At 44.7% G+C, this 17,115-nt stretch overlaps 1 protein-coding gene across 1 annotated transcript in view; it reads right to left on the reverse strand.

Annotated features, from left to right (window-relative positions):
• pi4kab (phosphatidylinositol 4-kinase, catalytic, alpha b) overlaps nt 1-17,052 on the reverse strand; it is a 49,758-nt gene extending 32,706 nt beyond the window's left edge. Inside the window, exons 1-19 of the mRNA XM_056272728.1 lie at nt 16,954-17,052; nt 15,987-16,103; nt 14,052-14,145; nt 13,447-13,535; nt 13,246-13,318; nt 12,881-13,143; nt 12,558-12,624; nt 11,531-11,679; nt 11,345-11,410; nt 11,130-11,226; nt 9,638-9,829; nt 9,416-9,516; nt 7,603-7,732; nt 6,127-6,256; nt 2,467-2,562; nt 2,175-2,358; nt 1,974-2,077; nt 1,635-1,803; nt 1,500-1,550 (exon numbers count right to left, since the gene is read on the reverse strand). Coding sequence (XP_056128703.1) covers nt 1,500-1,550; nt 1,635-1,803; nt 1,974-2,077; nt 2,175-2,358; nt 2,467-2,562; nt 6,127-6,256; nt 7,603-7,732; nt 9,416-9,516; nt 9,638-9,829; nt 11,130-11,226; nt 11,345-11,410; nt 11,531-11,679; nt 12,558-12,624; nt 12,881-13,143; nt 13,246-13,318; nt 13,447-13,535; nt 14,052-14,145; nt 15,987-16,103; nt 16,954-17,052 — 2,271 coding nt within the window. The remainder of the gene's footprint in view (nt 1-1,499; nt 1,551-1,634; nt 1,804-1,973; nt 2,078-2,174; nt 2,359-2,466; nt 2,563-6,126; nt 6,257-7,602; nt 7,733-9,415; nt 9,517-9,637; nt 9,830-11,129; nt 11,227-11,344; nt 11,411-11,530; nt 11,680-12,557; nt 12,625-12,880; nt 13,144-13,245; nt 13,319-13,446; nt 13,536-14,051; nt 14,146-15,986; nt 16,104-16,953) is intronic.
• Between the last annotated feature and the right edge of the window lie 63 nt (nt 17,053-17,115).

Consider the following 17,115-nt stretch of genomic DNA (forward strand, 5'->3'; position numbering starts at 1 on the left):
ATGTTCTACTACAACACTGACACCTTCAGCCTAACCCACACCTCCATCACTGTCCTCTACATCTACATCCCTTTATACCCTTTATATATGGACACAACCATCACTGTCCTCTACTACTACTACTACTTTTGGCTGCTCCCATTAGGGGTCGCCACAGCGGATCATCCGTTTCCATCTCTTCCTGTCCTTGGCATTTTCTTCTGTCACACCAGCCACCTGCATGTCCTCCCTCACCACATCCATAAACCTCCTGTTTGGCTTCCTCTTTTCCTCTCCCCTGGCAGTTCCATATTCAGCATCCTTCTCTCAATATACCCAGCATCTCTCCTCCACACATGTCCAAACCATCTCGATCTAGCCTCTCTTGGTTTGTCTCCAAACCATCCAACCTGAGTTGTCCCTCTAATATACTCATACTAACCATGTCCTTCGTCACTCCAAATTAAAATCTTAGCATCTTCAACTCTGCCACCTCCAGCTCCGCCTCCTGTCTTTTCGTCAGTGCCACCGTCTCTAAACCATATAACATAGATAGTCTTACAACCATCTTGTAAACTTTCCCTTTAACTCTTGCTGGTACCCTTCTGTCGCAAATCACTCCTGACACTCTTCTCCACCCACTCCACCTTGCCTGCACTCTCTTCTTCACCTCTCTTCTGCACTCCCCGTTACTTTGGATTACTTTGGATTTGGACACCGTTACTTTACTTTCCATTACTAAAGGTTACTCACTACTGTTACTTTACACTGTCCTCTACATCAACACCCCTTTATATCCTTTACACATGGACACCTCCATCACTGTCCTCTACATCTACACCCCTTTATATCCTTTATACCTGGAGACCTCAATCACTGTCCTCTACATCTACACCCCTTTATATCCTTTATACATGGACACCTCAATCACTGTCCTCTACATCTACACCGCTTTTTTACCCTTTTTCAAAACGTGAAAGGGTAGAGATAAGGTAAAAATTAGTGTTTGTTTACTTTTTAAAGTGGCACCAGGTAACTTTTAAAATTTTGGCAACATCTTTTATGTCAACAGTTGCAAAGACAATTGGGATGCCTTATTTTTAATCAATAGTGTAGCCACAAAATACACGTATTTATTTACATACCTAAAATGACTATCAGGGAAGAAGAGGAGCTATGTTCACTGATGAGGTAAAGTAAAATTGCTATATTTTTTTGGTGTGCTGACAAGCAATCTCCATATTTCCAGGAAGTTTCATTGCTAGCGGCAGACAAAATGCACACCACAAACAAGGCTTCTCGGAAACTGATCTGAACGACGACTCTGTCATTCTCTCATAGCCATCATATCATGTGACCAAATAAATTTAATGATGATATGTAAAAAGAAAAAAGTTGCATGGTGCCACTTTAACAACATTGCAAATGTGTTTCTCAACACAAAGTTCTAGATTAAGATGAATGTGGTAGTGTGTTGGGGGGAGGTTAGCACACAGTGTACAAAGACAATACATACTTACCACAGCAATGACAGGAATGAGGACCCCAAGGTTGCCAGCACTACTTGATGCCTGGGGGGGTTGATAAGGACAGATGACTAACTTGAAATCATTATTTTTATGTTTGTATGTGTGTGCACAAATTCACATATGTACCTTAAGAGCAGGCCCCTTGTCTGAGGCCCTTTCGCTGGCTCTCTTGCCCTCCAAGCCCAGTTGGACAAACAGCTCCAGCAGATTGACCATCAACTCATCCACCAGCTGCTCCCCCTGTAGGTTGGCTGCAATGTTGGCCAAAGCGTTTATCACAGCCAGGGAGCAGTGCCTTTGACAGAAAAAGAAAAATGTATAGAGTAATAATTACAGCAGGAAAGTAACTGACACAGACATAAAATAAGCAAGAGACATATTCATAGTAATGACAACACTACTAGTGGCTATAGTGTCTCTGACATTACTCCCATTACTATTATTGGGGTAACATCAAATCCTGACCTGTAGCCATGGTCTCTGTAGTCTTTGGTAGCCGAGTAGACCACAGAGCTAGCCTTCACACTAATCTGCTGGAAAAGGTTCCACACCTCCTGGTAGATGTATTGCTAAGGTAGAGGAAGGAAAGGAAGGCAGAGTATGATTGTGTGTCTGTTATGGGGGTGTTTGTGTGTGTACATGCATGACTGAGTGTGTTAGACTAACGTTTCCTGTGATGACCATACAGCCTAGCTGGTCTATGATGAGTACATCCAGCTGAGAGGGAGGCTGGCAGAACTTCTGCTGGAGGATCTGCAGGATAGGCTCCATGACTTTAGGTGTGTCTCTCAGAGCCACAGCAATGTGGCCCAGTGCTCTGATGGTATGATCTGGGATTAAGTGAGCATCCCTGTAAGAGAAAGAAGAGGCTTCTCAGAACAGTAGCCGATCCAACTCATACCTCTGAATGTTCGAATAGGTGGGTATTTTGTCATTCCAAAAGAAGAATGTCTCTCACTTGTCATTCTCCTGGGAGATGTAAAGACGATTGGACAGGCTGGCCAGAAAGGCTTCTACTATCACAGGGTCCATAGTTAGACCTGCCTTTAGACATCTGAAATATGAGATAGAGAATGAAATCACTAGGGCTATCCAAATACCATTTTTTGGGCTCTGGAGCTTCGATAGTAGTCAACAGCAAATACTAGACGCTTCAGCAGGTGGGGAGGAGGGGGGTCATGACTCAGAAAGGACTCCGTCAGACATTTCTCAGTTCTCGGCTGAGATGGACGGTATAGCGCTGCAACATATGTAGTTCAGTTTAATTAAAGGCAATAATTTTTGAGGATTCTGTTATTCTACAGTATTGTTGTTTGTATTGTTACTACTACTACTTTCGGATGCTCCCGTTAGGAGTTGCCACAGCAGATCAGCTGTCCATCTCTTCCTGTCCTCTGCATCTTCCTCTATCACACCAGCCACCTTACATGTCCTCCCTCACCACATCCATAAACCTCCTGTTTGGCCTTCCTCTTTTCCTGTTCCCTGGCAGCTCCATATTCTGCATCCTTCTCCCAATATACCCAGCATCTCTCCTCCACATATGTCCAAGTCATCTCAATCTTGCCTCTCTTGCTTTGTCTCCAAACTGTCCAACCTGAGCTGTCCCTCTGATATAATCGTTCCTAATCCTGTCCATCTTCGTCACTCCCAATGAAAATCTTAGCATCTTCAACCCTGCCACCTCCAGCTCCTCCTCCTGTTTTTTGTCAGTGCCACTGTCTCCAAACCATATAACATAGCTGGTCTCACAACCATCTTGTAAACCTTCCCTTTAACTCTTGCTGGTACCCTACTGTCGCAAATCACTCCTGACATTCTTCTCCACCCACTCCACCCTGCCTGCACTCTCTTCTTCACCTCTCTTCTGCACTCCCTGTTACTTTGGACAGCTGACCCCAAGTATTTAAACTCATACACCATCTTCACCTCTACTCCTTGCACCCTCACCATTCCACTGTCCTCCCTCTCATTCACACATAGGTATTCCATCTTGGTCCTACTGACTTTCATTCCTCTTCTCTCCAGTGCATACCTCCACCTCTCCAGGCTCTCCTCAACCTGCACCCTACTCTTGCTACAGATCACAATGTCATCCACAAACATCATAGTCCACGGAGACTCCTGCCCGATCTCGTCCGTCAACCTGTCCATCACCATTACAAACAAGAAAGGGCTCAGAGCTGATCCTTGATGTAATCCCACCTCCACCTTCAACCCATCTGTCATTCCAACCGCACACCTCACCAGTCACACTTCCCTCATACATATCCTGCACCACTCCTACATACTTCTCTGCAACTCCTGACTTCCTCATACAATACCACACCTCCTCTCTCAGCACCTTGTGGTATGCTTTCTCTAAATCTACAAAGACACAATATAACTCCTTCTGGCCTTCTCTATACTTCTCCATCAACATTCTCAAAGCAAACGTCGCATCTGTGGTGTTCTTTCGTGGCATGAAACCATACTGCTGCTCACTAATCATCACCTCTTCTCTTAACCTAGCTTCTATTACTCTTTCCTATATCTTCATGCTGTGGCTGATCAACTTTATACCTCTGTAGCTGCTGCAGTTCTGCACATCACCCTTATTCTTGAAAATCGGTACCAGTATGCTTCTTCTCCACTCCTCAGGCATCCTCTCACTTTCCAAGATTGTGTTAAACAATTTAGTAAAAACCCCACTGCCATCTCTCCTAAACACCTCCATGCCTCCACAGGTATGTCATGGACCAACTGCCTTTCCACTCTTCATCCTCTTCATAGCTGCCCTCACTTCCTCCTTGCTAATCAACCACACTTCCTGATTCACTATTCCTACATCATCCAACCTTCTGTCTCTCTCATTTTCTTCATTCATCAGCCCCTCAAAGTACTCCTTCCATCTTCTCAGCACACTCTCCTCGCTTGTCAGCACATTTCCATCTCTATCCTTGATCACCCTTACTTGCTGCACATCCTTCCCAGCTCGGTCCCTTTGTCTAGCCAATTGGTCCAAGTCCTTTTCTCTTTCCTTAGTGTCTAACCTCTCATACAACTCACCATACGCCTTTTCTTTTGCCACCTCTCTCTTTGCTTTACGCTGCATCTCCTTGTACTCCTGTCTACTTTCCTCATCTCTCTGACTATCCCACTTCTTCTTTGTCAACCTCTTCCTCTCTATACTTTGCTGTACTTCCTCATTCCACCACCAAGTCTCCTTGTCTTTCTTCCTCTGTCCTGATGACACGCCAAGTACCTTCCTAGCTGTCTCCCTCACTATTTTTGCAGTAGTTGCCCAGCCCTTGTTGTTTGTATTGTTATTTGTTAATAAAAATATTTTCCAAAATGCTTGGTGTGTTTTATGCATGTTTGTAATCCTGAGGGGTGAGGGGTTTGATTTGCGACAGAAGGGTATCAGCAAGAGTTAAAGGGAAGGTTTACAAGATGGTTGTGAGACCAGCTATGTTGTATGGTTTAGAGACAGTGGTACTGACGAAAAGACAGGAGGTGGAGCTGGAGGTGGCAGAGTTGAAGATGCTAAGATTTTCATTGGGAGTGACGAAGAAGGACAGGGTCAGGAACGAGTATATTAGAGGGACAGCTCAGGTTGGACGGTTTGGAGACAAAGCAAGAGAAGCAAGATTGAGATGGTTTGGACATGTGTGGAGGAGAGATGCTGGGTATATTGGGAGAAGGATGCTGAATATGGAGCTGCCAGGGAAGAGGAAAAGAGGAAGCCAAACAGGTTTATGGATGTGGTGAGGGAGGACATGCAGGTGGCTGGTGTGATAGAGGAAGATGCAGAGGACAGGAAGATATGGACAGCTGATCTGCTGTGGTGACCCCTAACGGGAGCAGCCAAAAGTACTAGTACTAGTAGTAGTAGTAGTAGTAGTAGTAATCCTGAGGGGTTTGGTTGAACGAGGTCCTATTTATGCACTTTTTGTGTCATAATAACAGCTTGTGACAATTGTTCTTATCATGGATAAATTACAGACCTACATAAATGCTCATAATAATAGGCTCCGAATCCGAGACAGCGCCTGACAAAGCGCTGTGAAACAGAAGTGCAGAAACAGCATACTAGCTCCAACAAATTTAAGATTTGAGATTTATATTCATAAGAATTATATTTATTTATAATTCCATGACTGTCATTCTCAGTACTCGCATACGTTGAAATGAAGTTTGTCCTCTGCATTTAACCCATCATTACGCAAATGAGGTCTTCAGCATTTTGTCTTCCCTTTAACGGCCAAGGTGAACTAAAGCATGACGTCACTGCTGAGTCAGAGGGATGTCAGGCATCCAAGCTGAGATGGTATATAGTTCCGCATTTTAACAGTGCAACTAAAAAGTATCAATATACTACAAGAAATGTGCTGATAAAGTGTATTTTGCAGTTAGCCTTTATTTTTAGCCTACTACAATTAACAAAAAAAAAAAAATCCGAATCCCAAAATTGAAAACCAAATACCAATCCAACGAACCTATATCCGAAAAGTCGAATATTCGGGTCCAGCCCGAGAAATAACATTAAAAAAATTAAAACTAGAGTCTAAAGGTGCTACTCTCACTGAGAGCGAATTAAAGCAGTCTTGGAAAGCTTCGCCAGGTGTCTGTATCTGACCTGCAGATGTTGTCGATGGAAATATCCCGGAGTTGCTCGTACATGGAGGCTTGGTCCTTCCTGTTGGACAGCATGTTGAAGGTGGACTGGGAATGCTCATTTGTAACATTGATCCTGATCTCTCCTGTACCTTTAAAAGAATGGTAATTACAGAGAAACAAGAATCAGAACAGCATGAATTAAAAATGGGTCTCGTTTTGCTTGGTAAGTATTACTCATTTATTTTTCATTGTGCAAATTGGGATCATAGTGCGACGGAGAAGGCAGACGTGAAAGAGCATCTAAACATTTACAACACAGCAATGGACTGGTAACCAGTTTTGGGCAGAATACTTTGAAAAAGTATTAAGTGCCTGAGTACTGAATACTATGTCCTAAATGTTATCAGTAACATATTCAGTTACAATACTCAAAATGAGTAACTTATTCAGATTACATTTAGAGTACACCTTCAAAAGGTACAGGTGAAAACGTTGAGCTGTATCATGAATATCATTTATGTCACATTGTTGCTTATTTCCTTGCTGTTACTGGTATCTCTTTATCTCAGTATGTGTTGATCTGCCAATTATATATACCCCTCCCCCTTTTTCTCCCCAATTGTATTCGGCCAATTACCCCCCTCTGCTGATCCGGGGAGGGCTGCAGACAACCACATGCCTCCTCCGATACATGTGGAGTCACCAGCCGCTTCTTTTCACCTGACAGTGAGGAGTTTCACCAGGGGGATGCAGTGCGTGGGAGGATCACGCTATTCCTCCCAGTTTCCCCTCCCCCCCAAACAGGCGCCCCGACCGACCAGAGGAGGCACTAGTGCAGCTACCAGGACACATACCCACACCCGGCTTCCCACTCGCAGACACAGCCAATTGTGTCTGTAGGGACACCCGACTGAGCCGGAGGTAACACGGGGATTTGAACCCCCGATCCCTGTGTTGGTAGGCAACGGAATAGACCGCCACGCCACCCGGACACCCCTGGCTTTCCCCACCAACAGAATGACAACACTTCGTCCAAACCATGACGCCAATGCTGATTAGAAGGGAAGTATTCCAAGAGTATTTGCCTCAAAATGTATAAAGTAACTGTATTCTGACTACGGGTGTTTTGAAACACAACGTAGGCTGAATCATTTCTGTATTCTGAATACTTAATGCTGTAACTTGTTTTGCATTCACAACCCAACTGTGTCGGTGACAGGTTCATGAGAAACTGGCAAACAGTGGGACACCAAAGCAAAATCAATGTCCTGAATTGCATATGGATTTTTCTATGTGTTCGCACGCAGCCAATCAATGACCGCTCTGCACAGGTCAATGGTGGATGGAAGTCACTGTGACACAGACATGCTCTCTGTGAAATCGCTTTGTACGTGCATTGAACCGGCCTAACAGAGCGGCGCTGTGTCATTTCCATTTGTGAGTCGACCACCAAGCAAGTGAGCGATTCACCAGGGATGGGTGGCGGCGACTCTACCTGTGCTGTACTGGCTGTGGTACTTGTAGAGCTTTACAAGGACAGGGGAGGGGACCACCAGGAAATCTCTGAGAGAGGAAGTGGCTGAATGGGCCACCACCGGGAACCTTTCACAGAGGCGCCCAAGACCCTGACAGACATGGGAGAGAGAAAAGAAAATGCCAATATTAAAAAACGACTTTGCGATCACTAATTCAGCACATTTTTGAGGACAGTGAGACACACATAACAACGGAAACGAGAAGACAGGTGGACTAACAGGGAAGGAAGAAATGTGGCATAGAATTTTAAAAACTGTGCGCAGTTGTGTTGGAAGAGAAAAGAAATTGGTTGCTGTACCTTAGAATAGCTTTTAATTGGCTTTACTCATGCTTTTGCTTGAGAATCAGTTTTAGACATTGCAGCAGTGTGTGAAATGAGTATAAACACACACACACACACACACACACACACACACACACACACAAACACTGCCAAACCTCATCCAATATGATAATTTACAGTGGCAACAGTGACTAAGATGTTAATTTTAGATTAGGTTTAGGACGAACACTGAAAATCAATTACATATTAGCTAACAATACTAGAGTGTTGTTTCAGGGAGCAACACTTTTATTTAACTAATAAAAAAAATCATACTCTATGAAGTCTTTATGCATGCTCAATAATCCAGGTAAGAAAATCAGTTCATCTGGATACAACGTTCATTGACAGATAAGTTTCATCACTCATCTAAGTGACCTCTTCAGTCTCACCTGACTGCAGGTACCCCCACCCCTTATAAACAATACATCTGCATAATGACCGAAACAAACGATCAGCTACATATGCAAATATGGGGGCAACCATTAACTAGAATAACAATGGCCATGTGTACTATTCACAGAGGATTTGGGTATGTTGGCAATCATAGCATTGCTGGCCAAGGATGGCACAACACAGAAGCGCGAATGCTACAGGCCAGTACTCTGCAGTCTACATCCATCTGCAGGCCAGTGACCACTCTTTCAAGGACGAGGATGTGCACATCCTTGATAGGGAGGAACGCTGGTTTGAATGGGGAGTCAAAGAGGCCATCTATGTAAAGAAGAAACGACCATCCCTGAACCGAAGCGGGGGCCTAAGGGCCCTGACACACCAGGTCAATGGTCGGGCGTCGGTGAGTGTCTGTAACCCTAGTTTTTGCAGTGTGCCCCGCACCGCTGGCACTAGTCAGACCCCTGTTGGCAGCTTTTTGGCCGATTCAGCATGTTGAATCGGCAGAGCCCGTCGGTGAGAGCGATCACTCCGATTGCTGTTCAGCTTAGCGAATCAGTGCAGAACGTACATGCTAGTTGGCTGTCGGCTGTAGCCTTTGCGGTGTGCTACTTTTTGGCCCAGACAGCTGGCAACGTGAGGTGACGCAACAGTCGGCCTTCATCGCCACTAGTCAGTTTGGTGTGTCTGGGCCTTCAGAGTACATCTGTCACCATCTTACAATGCTGTGATTGCAACTATTCCCAAATCCTCTGTGAATAGTACACATGGCCATTGTAACTCTAGTTAATGGTCATGCCCATATTTGCATATGAAACTGATCGTTGGTTTTGGTCATTATGCAAATGTATTGTTTATAAGGGTGGGGATACCTGCAGTCAGTTGAGACTGAAGAGGTCACTTAGATGAGTGATGAAACGTATCTGTCAATAAACGTTGTATCCAGGTGAACTGATTCAACTTCCTTTGACATAATCTATGAATTTCAAACTTTAGCAGCAGCGCTCTTGCTTACAGTAAAATATTATAGTACTCTGTGCAACTCTTGGCATCATACCTGTAGGCAGCAGATGAGCAAGGGCATGTGAGCAATGATGACTTTACTCGAGGTTTTAGACTGCAGCTTTTCCGAGAGTTTGGTACACAAATTCTCAGCCCCTGCAAAATGCACAGGAAGGGGAAGTCATACAACAATGAGTGTAACTGCACAACCTAGCAACTATGTAATTGTGGTGTGAGAACATATCTCTCCCGTTCCCTCCCTGCTGCGATCGATTACCCTGCTCATCTTTGACGGCCCAAACCATGAGGTCCACGCAAGCAGCGTTGGCTTGGCAACGGAGCTTGAGGGGGTTGGGTTCCCCCGGCAACCCCCCAGCATCATGGAGAACTCGCTGCAACTCCGATTGACTGCTGCTAAACTGCTCCAAAACGAAGTCATGCACCTCCCGCACAAATGCCGACTGTAATGCTGAGGGACAGGAGAAGAATATCAATATCTTGCAGCACATTACACTATATATAGTTATATTTATCAATAGGTACACTACCGTTCAAAAGTTTGGGATCACCCAAACAATTTCGTGTTTTCCATGAAAAGTCACACTTATTCACCACCATATGTTGTGAAATGAATAGAAAATAGAGTCAAGACATTGACAAGGTTAGAAATAATGATTTGTATTTGAAATAAGATTTTTTTTACATCAAACTTTGCTTTCGTCAAAGAATCCTCCATTTGCAGCAATTACAGCATTGCAGACCTTTGGCATTCTAGCTGTTAATTTGTTGAGGTAATCTGGAGAAATTGCACGCCACGCTTCCAGAAGCAGCTCCCACAAGTTGGATTGGTTGGATGGGCACTTCTTTGAGCAGATTGAGTTTCTGGAGCATCACATTTGTGGGGTCAATTAAACGCTCAAAATGGCCAGAAAAAGAGAACTTTCATCTGAAACTCGACAGTCTATTCTTGTTCTTAGAAATGAAGGCTATTCCATGCGAGAAATTGCTAAGAAATTGAAGATTTCCTACACCGGTGTGTACTACTCCCTTCAGAGGACAGCACAAACAGGCTCTAACAGGTACTATTTAATGAAGATGCCAGTTGGGGACCTGTGAGGCGTCTGTTTCTCAAACTAGAGACTCTAATGTACTTATCTTCTTGCTCAGTTGTGTAACGCGGCCTCCCACTTCTTTTTCTACTCTGGTTAGAGCCTGTTTGTGCTGTCCTCTGAAGGGAGTAGCACACACCGGTGTAGGAAATCTTCAATTTCTTAGCAATTTCTCGCATGGAATAGCCTTCATTTCTAAGAACAAGAATAGACTGTCGAGTTTCAGATGAAAGTTCTCTTTTTCTGGCCATTTTGAGCGTTTAATTGACCCCACAAATGTGATGCTCCAGAAACTCAATCTGCTCAAAGAAGTGCCCATCCAACCAATCCAACTTGTGGGAGCTGCTTCTGGAAGCGTGGGGTGCAATTTCTCCAGATTACCTCAACAAATTAACAGCTAGAATGCCAAAGGTCTGCAATGCTGTAATTGCTGCAAATGGAGGATTTTTTGCCGAAAGCAAAGTTTGATGTAAAAAAAATCTTATTTCAAATACAAATCATTATTTCTAACCTTGTCAATGTCTTGACTCTATTTTCTATTCATTTCACAACATATGGTGGTGAATAAGTGTGACTTTTCATGGAAAACACAAAATTGTTTGGGTGATCCCAAACTTTTGAACGGTAGTGTATGTAAAACACAGTTAAAAGATGTCTTACCTTTCATGTGGTAAAGTGTGTCCCTTAGCAGTTTGAACACACAGACATAGAGGGGGTCGCTGAAGGTTTTGTAGTACAGGTTGATCCCAGGATGACACTAATCAGGAGATAGAGGAGAGAGATAGAAAGATTACTTGGCAAATAATAACAGCATTCTCACTTCGATTGCCATATAAATGCAAAATATTTCATAACAGTTTTCAGCTAATACATACCTCTATCACTTCCGACAAAGTCGTGTCCAGTGTTTTTAAGAAGGTCTCCAAAACAAACTTTTTCACCTGTACAACACATGAAAAACACATACACAACTGCTGATAAAGAGAGTGTTTCTATAACTATGCCACAATGGCCTGTGGCAGACAGTCATTTTGGCCTCATATATGATGAAAACACTGTACCAGGCTGAGCAGGTGTCTCAGCAGCTCCGCTGACACCTCCATCTCCCCTTCCCCTCCAGCCATGCAGAGAGGAGACATGGAGAAACTGGAGCTGACTGTGGAGAAGTAGTAGTCGGGGTCTACTGTGCTGCTATCAGGAACATAGGCACCTGAAAGGAAAAGACGTGGGGTACATGCAGAGATATAACAACACCGTGTGTTTGAGATGTGTTGGGGGAAAAAAAGTGGCAAACTTAGCCACTTTCTGGCCCTGTCTGAGCAACCCAAAAATCTCAGAAATAACTGAAAATGGAGAAGCTTGATTCACAGTAGGTGTGAAATGCATGAAAAAAAACTCACAATCTGTTATTTATCTGTTACCATTTAAAGTTATACCAGCACACATCCATCCATCTATCCATCATCCAAACCGCATCGCGGGGATGCTGGAGCCTAGCCCAGCAGTCATTGGGCAGCAGGCAGGGAGACACCCTGGACAGGCTGCCAGGCCATCACAGGGCCGGCTCTCTCTCTCACACACACACACACATACATACATACATACATACACACACACACACACACACACACACACACACACACACACACACACACACACACACATACATACACACCCAAACCTAGGGACAATTTAGTATGGCCGATTCACCTGACCTACATGTCTTTGGACTGTGGGAGGAAACTGGAGCACCCGGAGGAAACCCATGCAGACACGGGGCGAACATGCAAACTCCACACAGAGGACGACTCGGGATGACCCCCAAGGTTGGACCACCCCGGGGCTCGAACCCAGGACCTTCTTGCTGTGAGGTGACCACTGCGCCACCATGCCGCCCTACCAGCACACAAACATCCTCAAATACAAACAAACAAACAAAATACTCATGTAAGCTTTTACTTAACGCTGATATTTCACAACAACAACCTGGGCAAAGGAGGTCAAATCCAGTCTGGTATTAACACACACAGCAGAATCAGAGAAGTTTGTGTCTCAGTGTCTGAGAGAAGAATGGATGCTTCCTCTCACCTTCAAAGTAGTGAGGGCCAGGGGCCGTAGGAGAGCAGGGCGAATGACCTCCAGGGTCTAGACCAACCTGTACAGATGGAATATTTTATGAACCTCCATTTTATCCTTGCTTCATCATCAAAAGTGTGAAATTATCTCTCAGTAGACTGAAGTGACCCTGGATATGATGACTGTGGTGAACTGTTCATTATTAACCAAATCTAAGATCACATATTATGTTTCAGACATGGAAGCCAAAACTTTCACCCAAGCAGTTCCATCGAAATGCACACACACACGCATGCATGTGCCCCCCCCCCACACACACACACACACACACACACCTGTGCGGAAGCATCCAAGTTGGCTCCCGTTTGCCTCCGTAGAGTGTCACTCTGGCACACGGTCAGCAGCGAGGAGGGCAGGATGGAACGGAAGTCATTGAAGGACCTTCTCCGTATGCCCTCCGTCTCCTCAGTCACACAGCGCGCTTGGGGCGAATCTCTCGGGAACAACTTCGACAGCAGAGCCTCAGTGTTGTTGCTGTAGCGACCGAACGCCCGCGTCATGCCCAGCAGACAGGGGACGACATATCTGCAAAGGTAGACTGGAGGCAACAGAACAGCTGTAAAGTTTCACATCTGGATGACTGAATCTAGGCACAGCTTTGAAGCCATAACTCTGACTGTATGTGTGTGTGTGTGTGTACTTTTATCATGGTTGTCAGGTGTCTGGCACATTTCTTGCAGCCCCTGCATGACCTCCATAACCGTGTCCAGAATCTGCAAGGTAATGAAGCGGAATATAAACCAATCATAGCAACTAATAGCTGAGCAGCTAACTGCAGCGGACACGAAGCTATTGACTCTGGCTAAGAGTAGAAAATGAGGCCGCGGCACCCAGTTCTGACCTGCTGTCTGGAGTCCTGGTCCCTCTGAGCCACATCTGCTAACAGGGTCACTAAACAGTAGCTGAAGTTTTCTGCAACAGGGAGAAGCTCTGAAGAGAACACAAAAATAAAGTTTAAAGCTACGCAGAGTATCATATAGGTAGAACAAGAAAGGAACAAGCAGACAGGTATGGCAGAAAACAGACAAAACTTTACCAAATGTTGAAAAGACTGTGAGGGAAAAGCAGCTTAGTTAGACTATATTAACACTGAGAGCACATATTGGGCTGCAAGACTGTCAATATTTGCTCAGCGTAAAAAATGTTGATACAATTGACTAAATACGGCTTTAAAAATCAATCAGCATTTCAGTTTATCAGATACATAATAGCATATAATCAAGTTATTAATCGTCACTTAAGATGTGTGAGACAGTTTCTCAGGACACCAGATGTTGTGACATCTGAAAATGTGTTTTTAGTCTGTGTTAAGAATAAAAGGAGAAAAGGGAGTAAAGACATCTCAGTTAGGTTGGGATTAAAATAAGACATTCAGAGTTAAAAATAAACAAGAGCTTTTATGGAAAGACTTGGACTAAGGGTCCAGCATAAGAGGATTGTCCTTACCCTTCCCAGTCTTCCCTAAGCTCTCCTCAATCCACTGGACCCGAGGCAACCCTCTCAACAGGCTCAGCAAGTATGGAACAACTATGTCTTTGTGCTACCGAAGAAAAGCAAAACATTACACACACAAAACACTGCACTTGTCAACACAGAGCACTAGTCTTGTCCGGCTAACAAGATCTCAACGTTCACAAATCAGAAAACTAAATGTTTTCTTTTCTTTATTCCAACACTAGATCCAACGTGGACCAACAGAATTTCATTTAGGCCCTTTTCTGCGGTGAAAAGAGTGGATTTCTGAAACTATTAAAGGTCTACGTTATGTAATCAGATGACCGGGAGACTTTCAGTACCGTGTCTCAGTGTGACGGGGTTAGAAGCTTACGCGGCCAGCGGCATGTCTAATCGCTGGTTTAATCAGATTAAGGCAATGATCTTATCATGCTGATATATATGTGGATTGTTGCAGAGGACTGCAAGGTCCAATATACTTAGAATACAGTAAAGGAATGAGAACATGCAAGTCCTTACATCTAAACATATGGAGCAACTGCTTCCTTATGTCATAAATACTGAACGTTGTGGTTTTAATGGTTGCATTTTAAAATGTGAGAGTTTGAATTCATCTTGATACCCATTAAAGTGGGGGTAAGCAATCCTGGGTGGAAATGAGCTGCTAGCTATATTTTGAAAACATACTGCAAAAGAATCCACCACTCACTTCTGCCTGGGAGCCTCGTGGATGTACAAACTGATTGACAGCAAGTAGGGACTAATGGAGAAGCTACTGGATGACTTACAAAGAACTCTCGTGATTGGCTGATAAGGAGCGGGTACAGAGAACACTTCCTCTCTGTTTACAGCACCTATGGAGGCCACAGAGACTGGGGTTTTTTTTAATTTTTTTTATAGCTGTCAGGATGTAGAAAGAATTTGACCAAATATAAAAAGTGCTCTAAATTAAAATGGCTGATAGCCACTTTAACTGAAATAAACTCAGTATGTGGAAAATGCTTGACCCCTTGGAGAGGCTCATAATTATGGCTCAGGCTACGGTTCCCAACTCTCAAGGATCGGCCAGGAGAATCCTGGATTTGACCGAACTTCTACAGGAATTCCAAAAATTCAGTCCAGGAGATTTTTTTTGACAATGCAAGAGTAAATGGAAAATACTGCAGAGTACTGAAGTCATGCTGCTCTCTCGCAGTGTGTTTTATGCAGTCATGACATGGTCGAGTGGTTTCCATACAGCTGTCTGCCCAAGTACAGGTAGCCATCCCTCTCTCTCTCATTATGGTATGCACTGTTTACTCTGGGTGTCAGTAATGTGTTTGGCAGTGGTTGAAGTAGTGTGATGAACTTGTGGCCTTGTGTTCTGTTATTCCATGTGGCATTGTGCTGGCCCACTCCACCCCAAAAAGTAAAAATAAAAAAATTCCCCCAGATTCGGGGTGTCCGGGTAGCATAGCGGTCTATTCTGTTGCCTACCAACATGAGGATCCTGGTTCAAATCCCCTTGTTGCCTCTGGCTTGGTCAGGCGTCCCTACAGACACAATTGTCCATATCTGCGGGTGGGAAGCCGGATGTGGGTATGTGTCCTGGTCACTGCACTAGTGCCTCCTCTGCTCGGTCACGGCACCTATTCAGGGGGAGGAACTGGGGGGAATAGCGTGATCCCCCCATGCTACGTCCCCCTGGTGAAACTACTCAGTCAGGTGAAAAGAAGCAGCTGGCGACTCCACATGTATTGGAGGAGGCATGCGGTAGTCTGCAGCCCTCCCCGGATCGGCAGAGGGGTTGGAGCAGCGACCAAGACGCTCGGGAGTGGGGTAATTGGCCAAGTACAATTGAGGAGAAAAAGGGGGAAAAGTAAAAAAAAAATCTCCCAGATTGAGTTGGCAGCCCTAGTTTAGGCTGTTGCGGCATGCAGCACCCACCTGTAAATCAGATTCCACCAGGAACACAGCAAGAGCTATTACAGCATCTCTCCTACGCACATCCAGAGTGAACACACCCCGTATCTCTACTGGACACATGCATTGTAACTTCTGAACCTGAAAAAAATCCAAGTGAAATGCTGTTGAAACACTGGCAGAGAATTCAGAGAAATTGACTGGCATGGTCAACCGAATCGAGGGTCTAAGGATAGGGAGCGCCGTACATTTTATGTAATGTAATTGTGATGGTAAGGCCCTCTGGGACTACATTTTGAATTGGGGCTATACAAATAAACAGACGGACAAGTCTGCTGAGTCTATAGTGTTTAGAGTATGACAAACTCATCAGAACTCTTCTGTTCCTCTCTGGGCAGGCCAGTGAGTATTAAAAATACCAGACAGTTTAAATGATAGTATATATACTATGACCCACAGCCGCCTTATTAGTTTATCAGCTATCACAAAGGGGGGGGGGGGGTCTGTTTGCCTCACAGCTCCTATCCAATTCAATTATCTCAGCACTGTCCCCCACAAATGTAACAGCGTAACGGGACGTGGTATCTTTTGCCGCAGGTTATCTTTTATTAACGAGCCCATCAAAGTGAAAAGAGGAAACCTAATCCGATGTGCTGTCGGTGTCCGGTCGGCGTTCAGCCGGACTGACTGACTGACTGCACTGCGCCATGCTAACGCACCGTTCAATCACCACATTCAGGCGGACCGGCACAAACTACACCGCGCCGCTTTTCCCGTGTTCGGCTCCAGAAACGCCGCAGACTGAGAGGTCACAATCACTCCGCGGGCAACAGACACGGACACACTTGTCAAACGCAGCCTAACGTACAGTGACACGGATGGGGAGAAGCCACCGCCTGTGCGGAAGCGAGGAAAGGTTAAACAATCCCGTTGCTAAACCCGTAAGACATGCTTGGGCTTATTTTTAAAACTAGGCGCTCTCCTTTCTCACCTTTTCGACTGGCGCTGGACGGTGTGCGGCTAGAGAGCGGGCTAGCGACAGGACTGTGTTGAAATAAAAACCTCTCTTTCCGCCTCCCATTACAGACATGTTTACCACAACATGAAAACGAGCAGTCTGAAGATAGAAAAGAGGCAGGCAGCGTCGGCTGAT

The sequence above is a fragment of the Lampris incognitus genome, chromosome 1 (assembly GCF_029633865.1).
Source record: "Lampris incognitus isolate fLamInc1 chromosome 1, fLamInc1.hap2, whole genome shotgun sequence".
In the NCBI taxonomy this organism is placed as follows: Eukaryota; Metazoa; Chordata; class Actinopteri; order Lampriformes; family Lampridae; genus Lampris; species Lampris incognitus.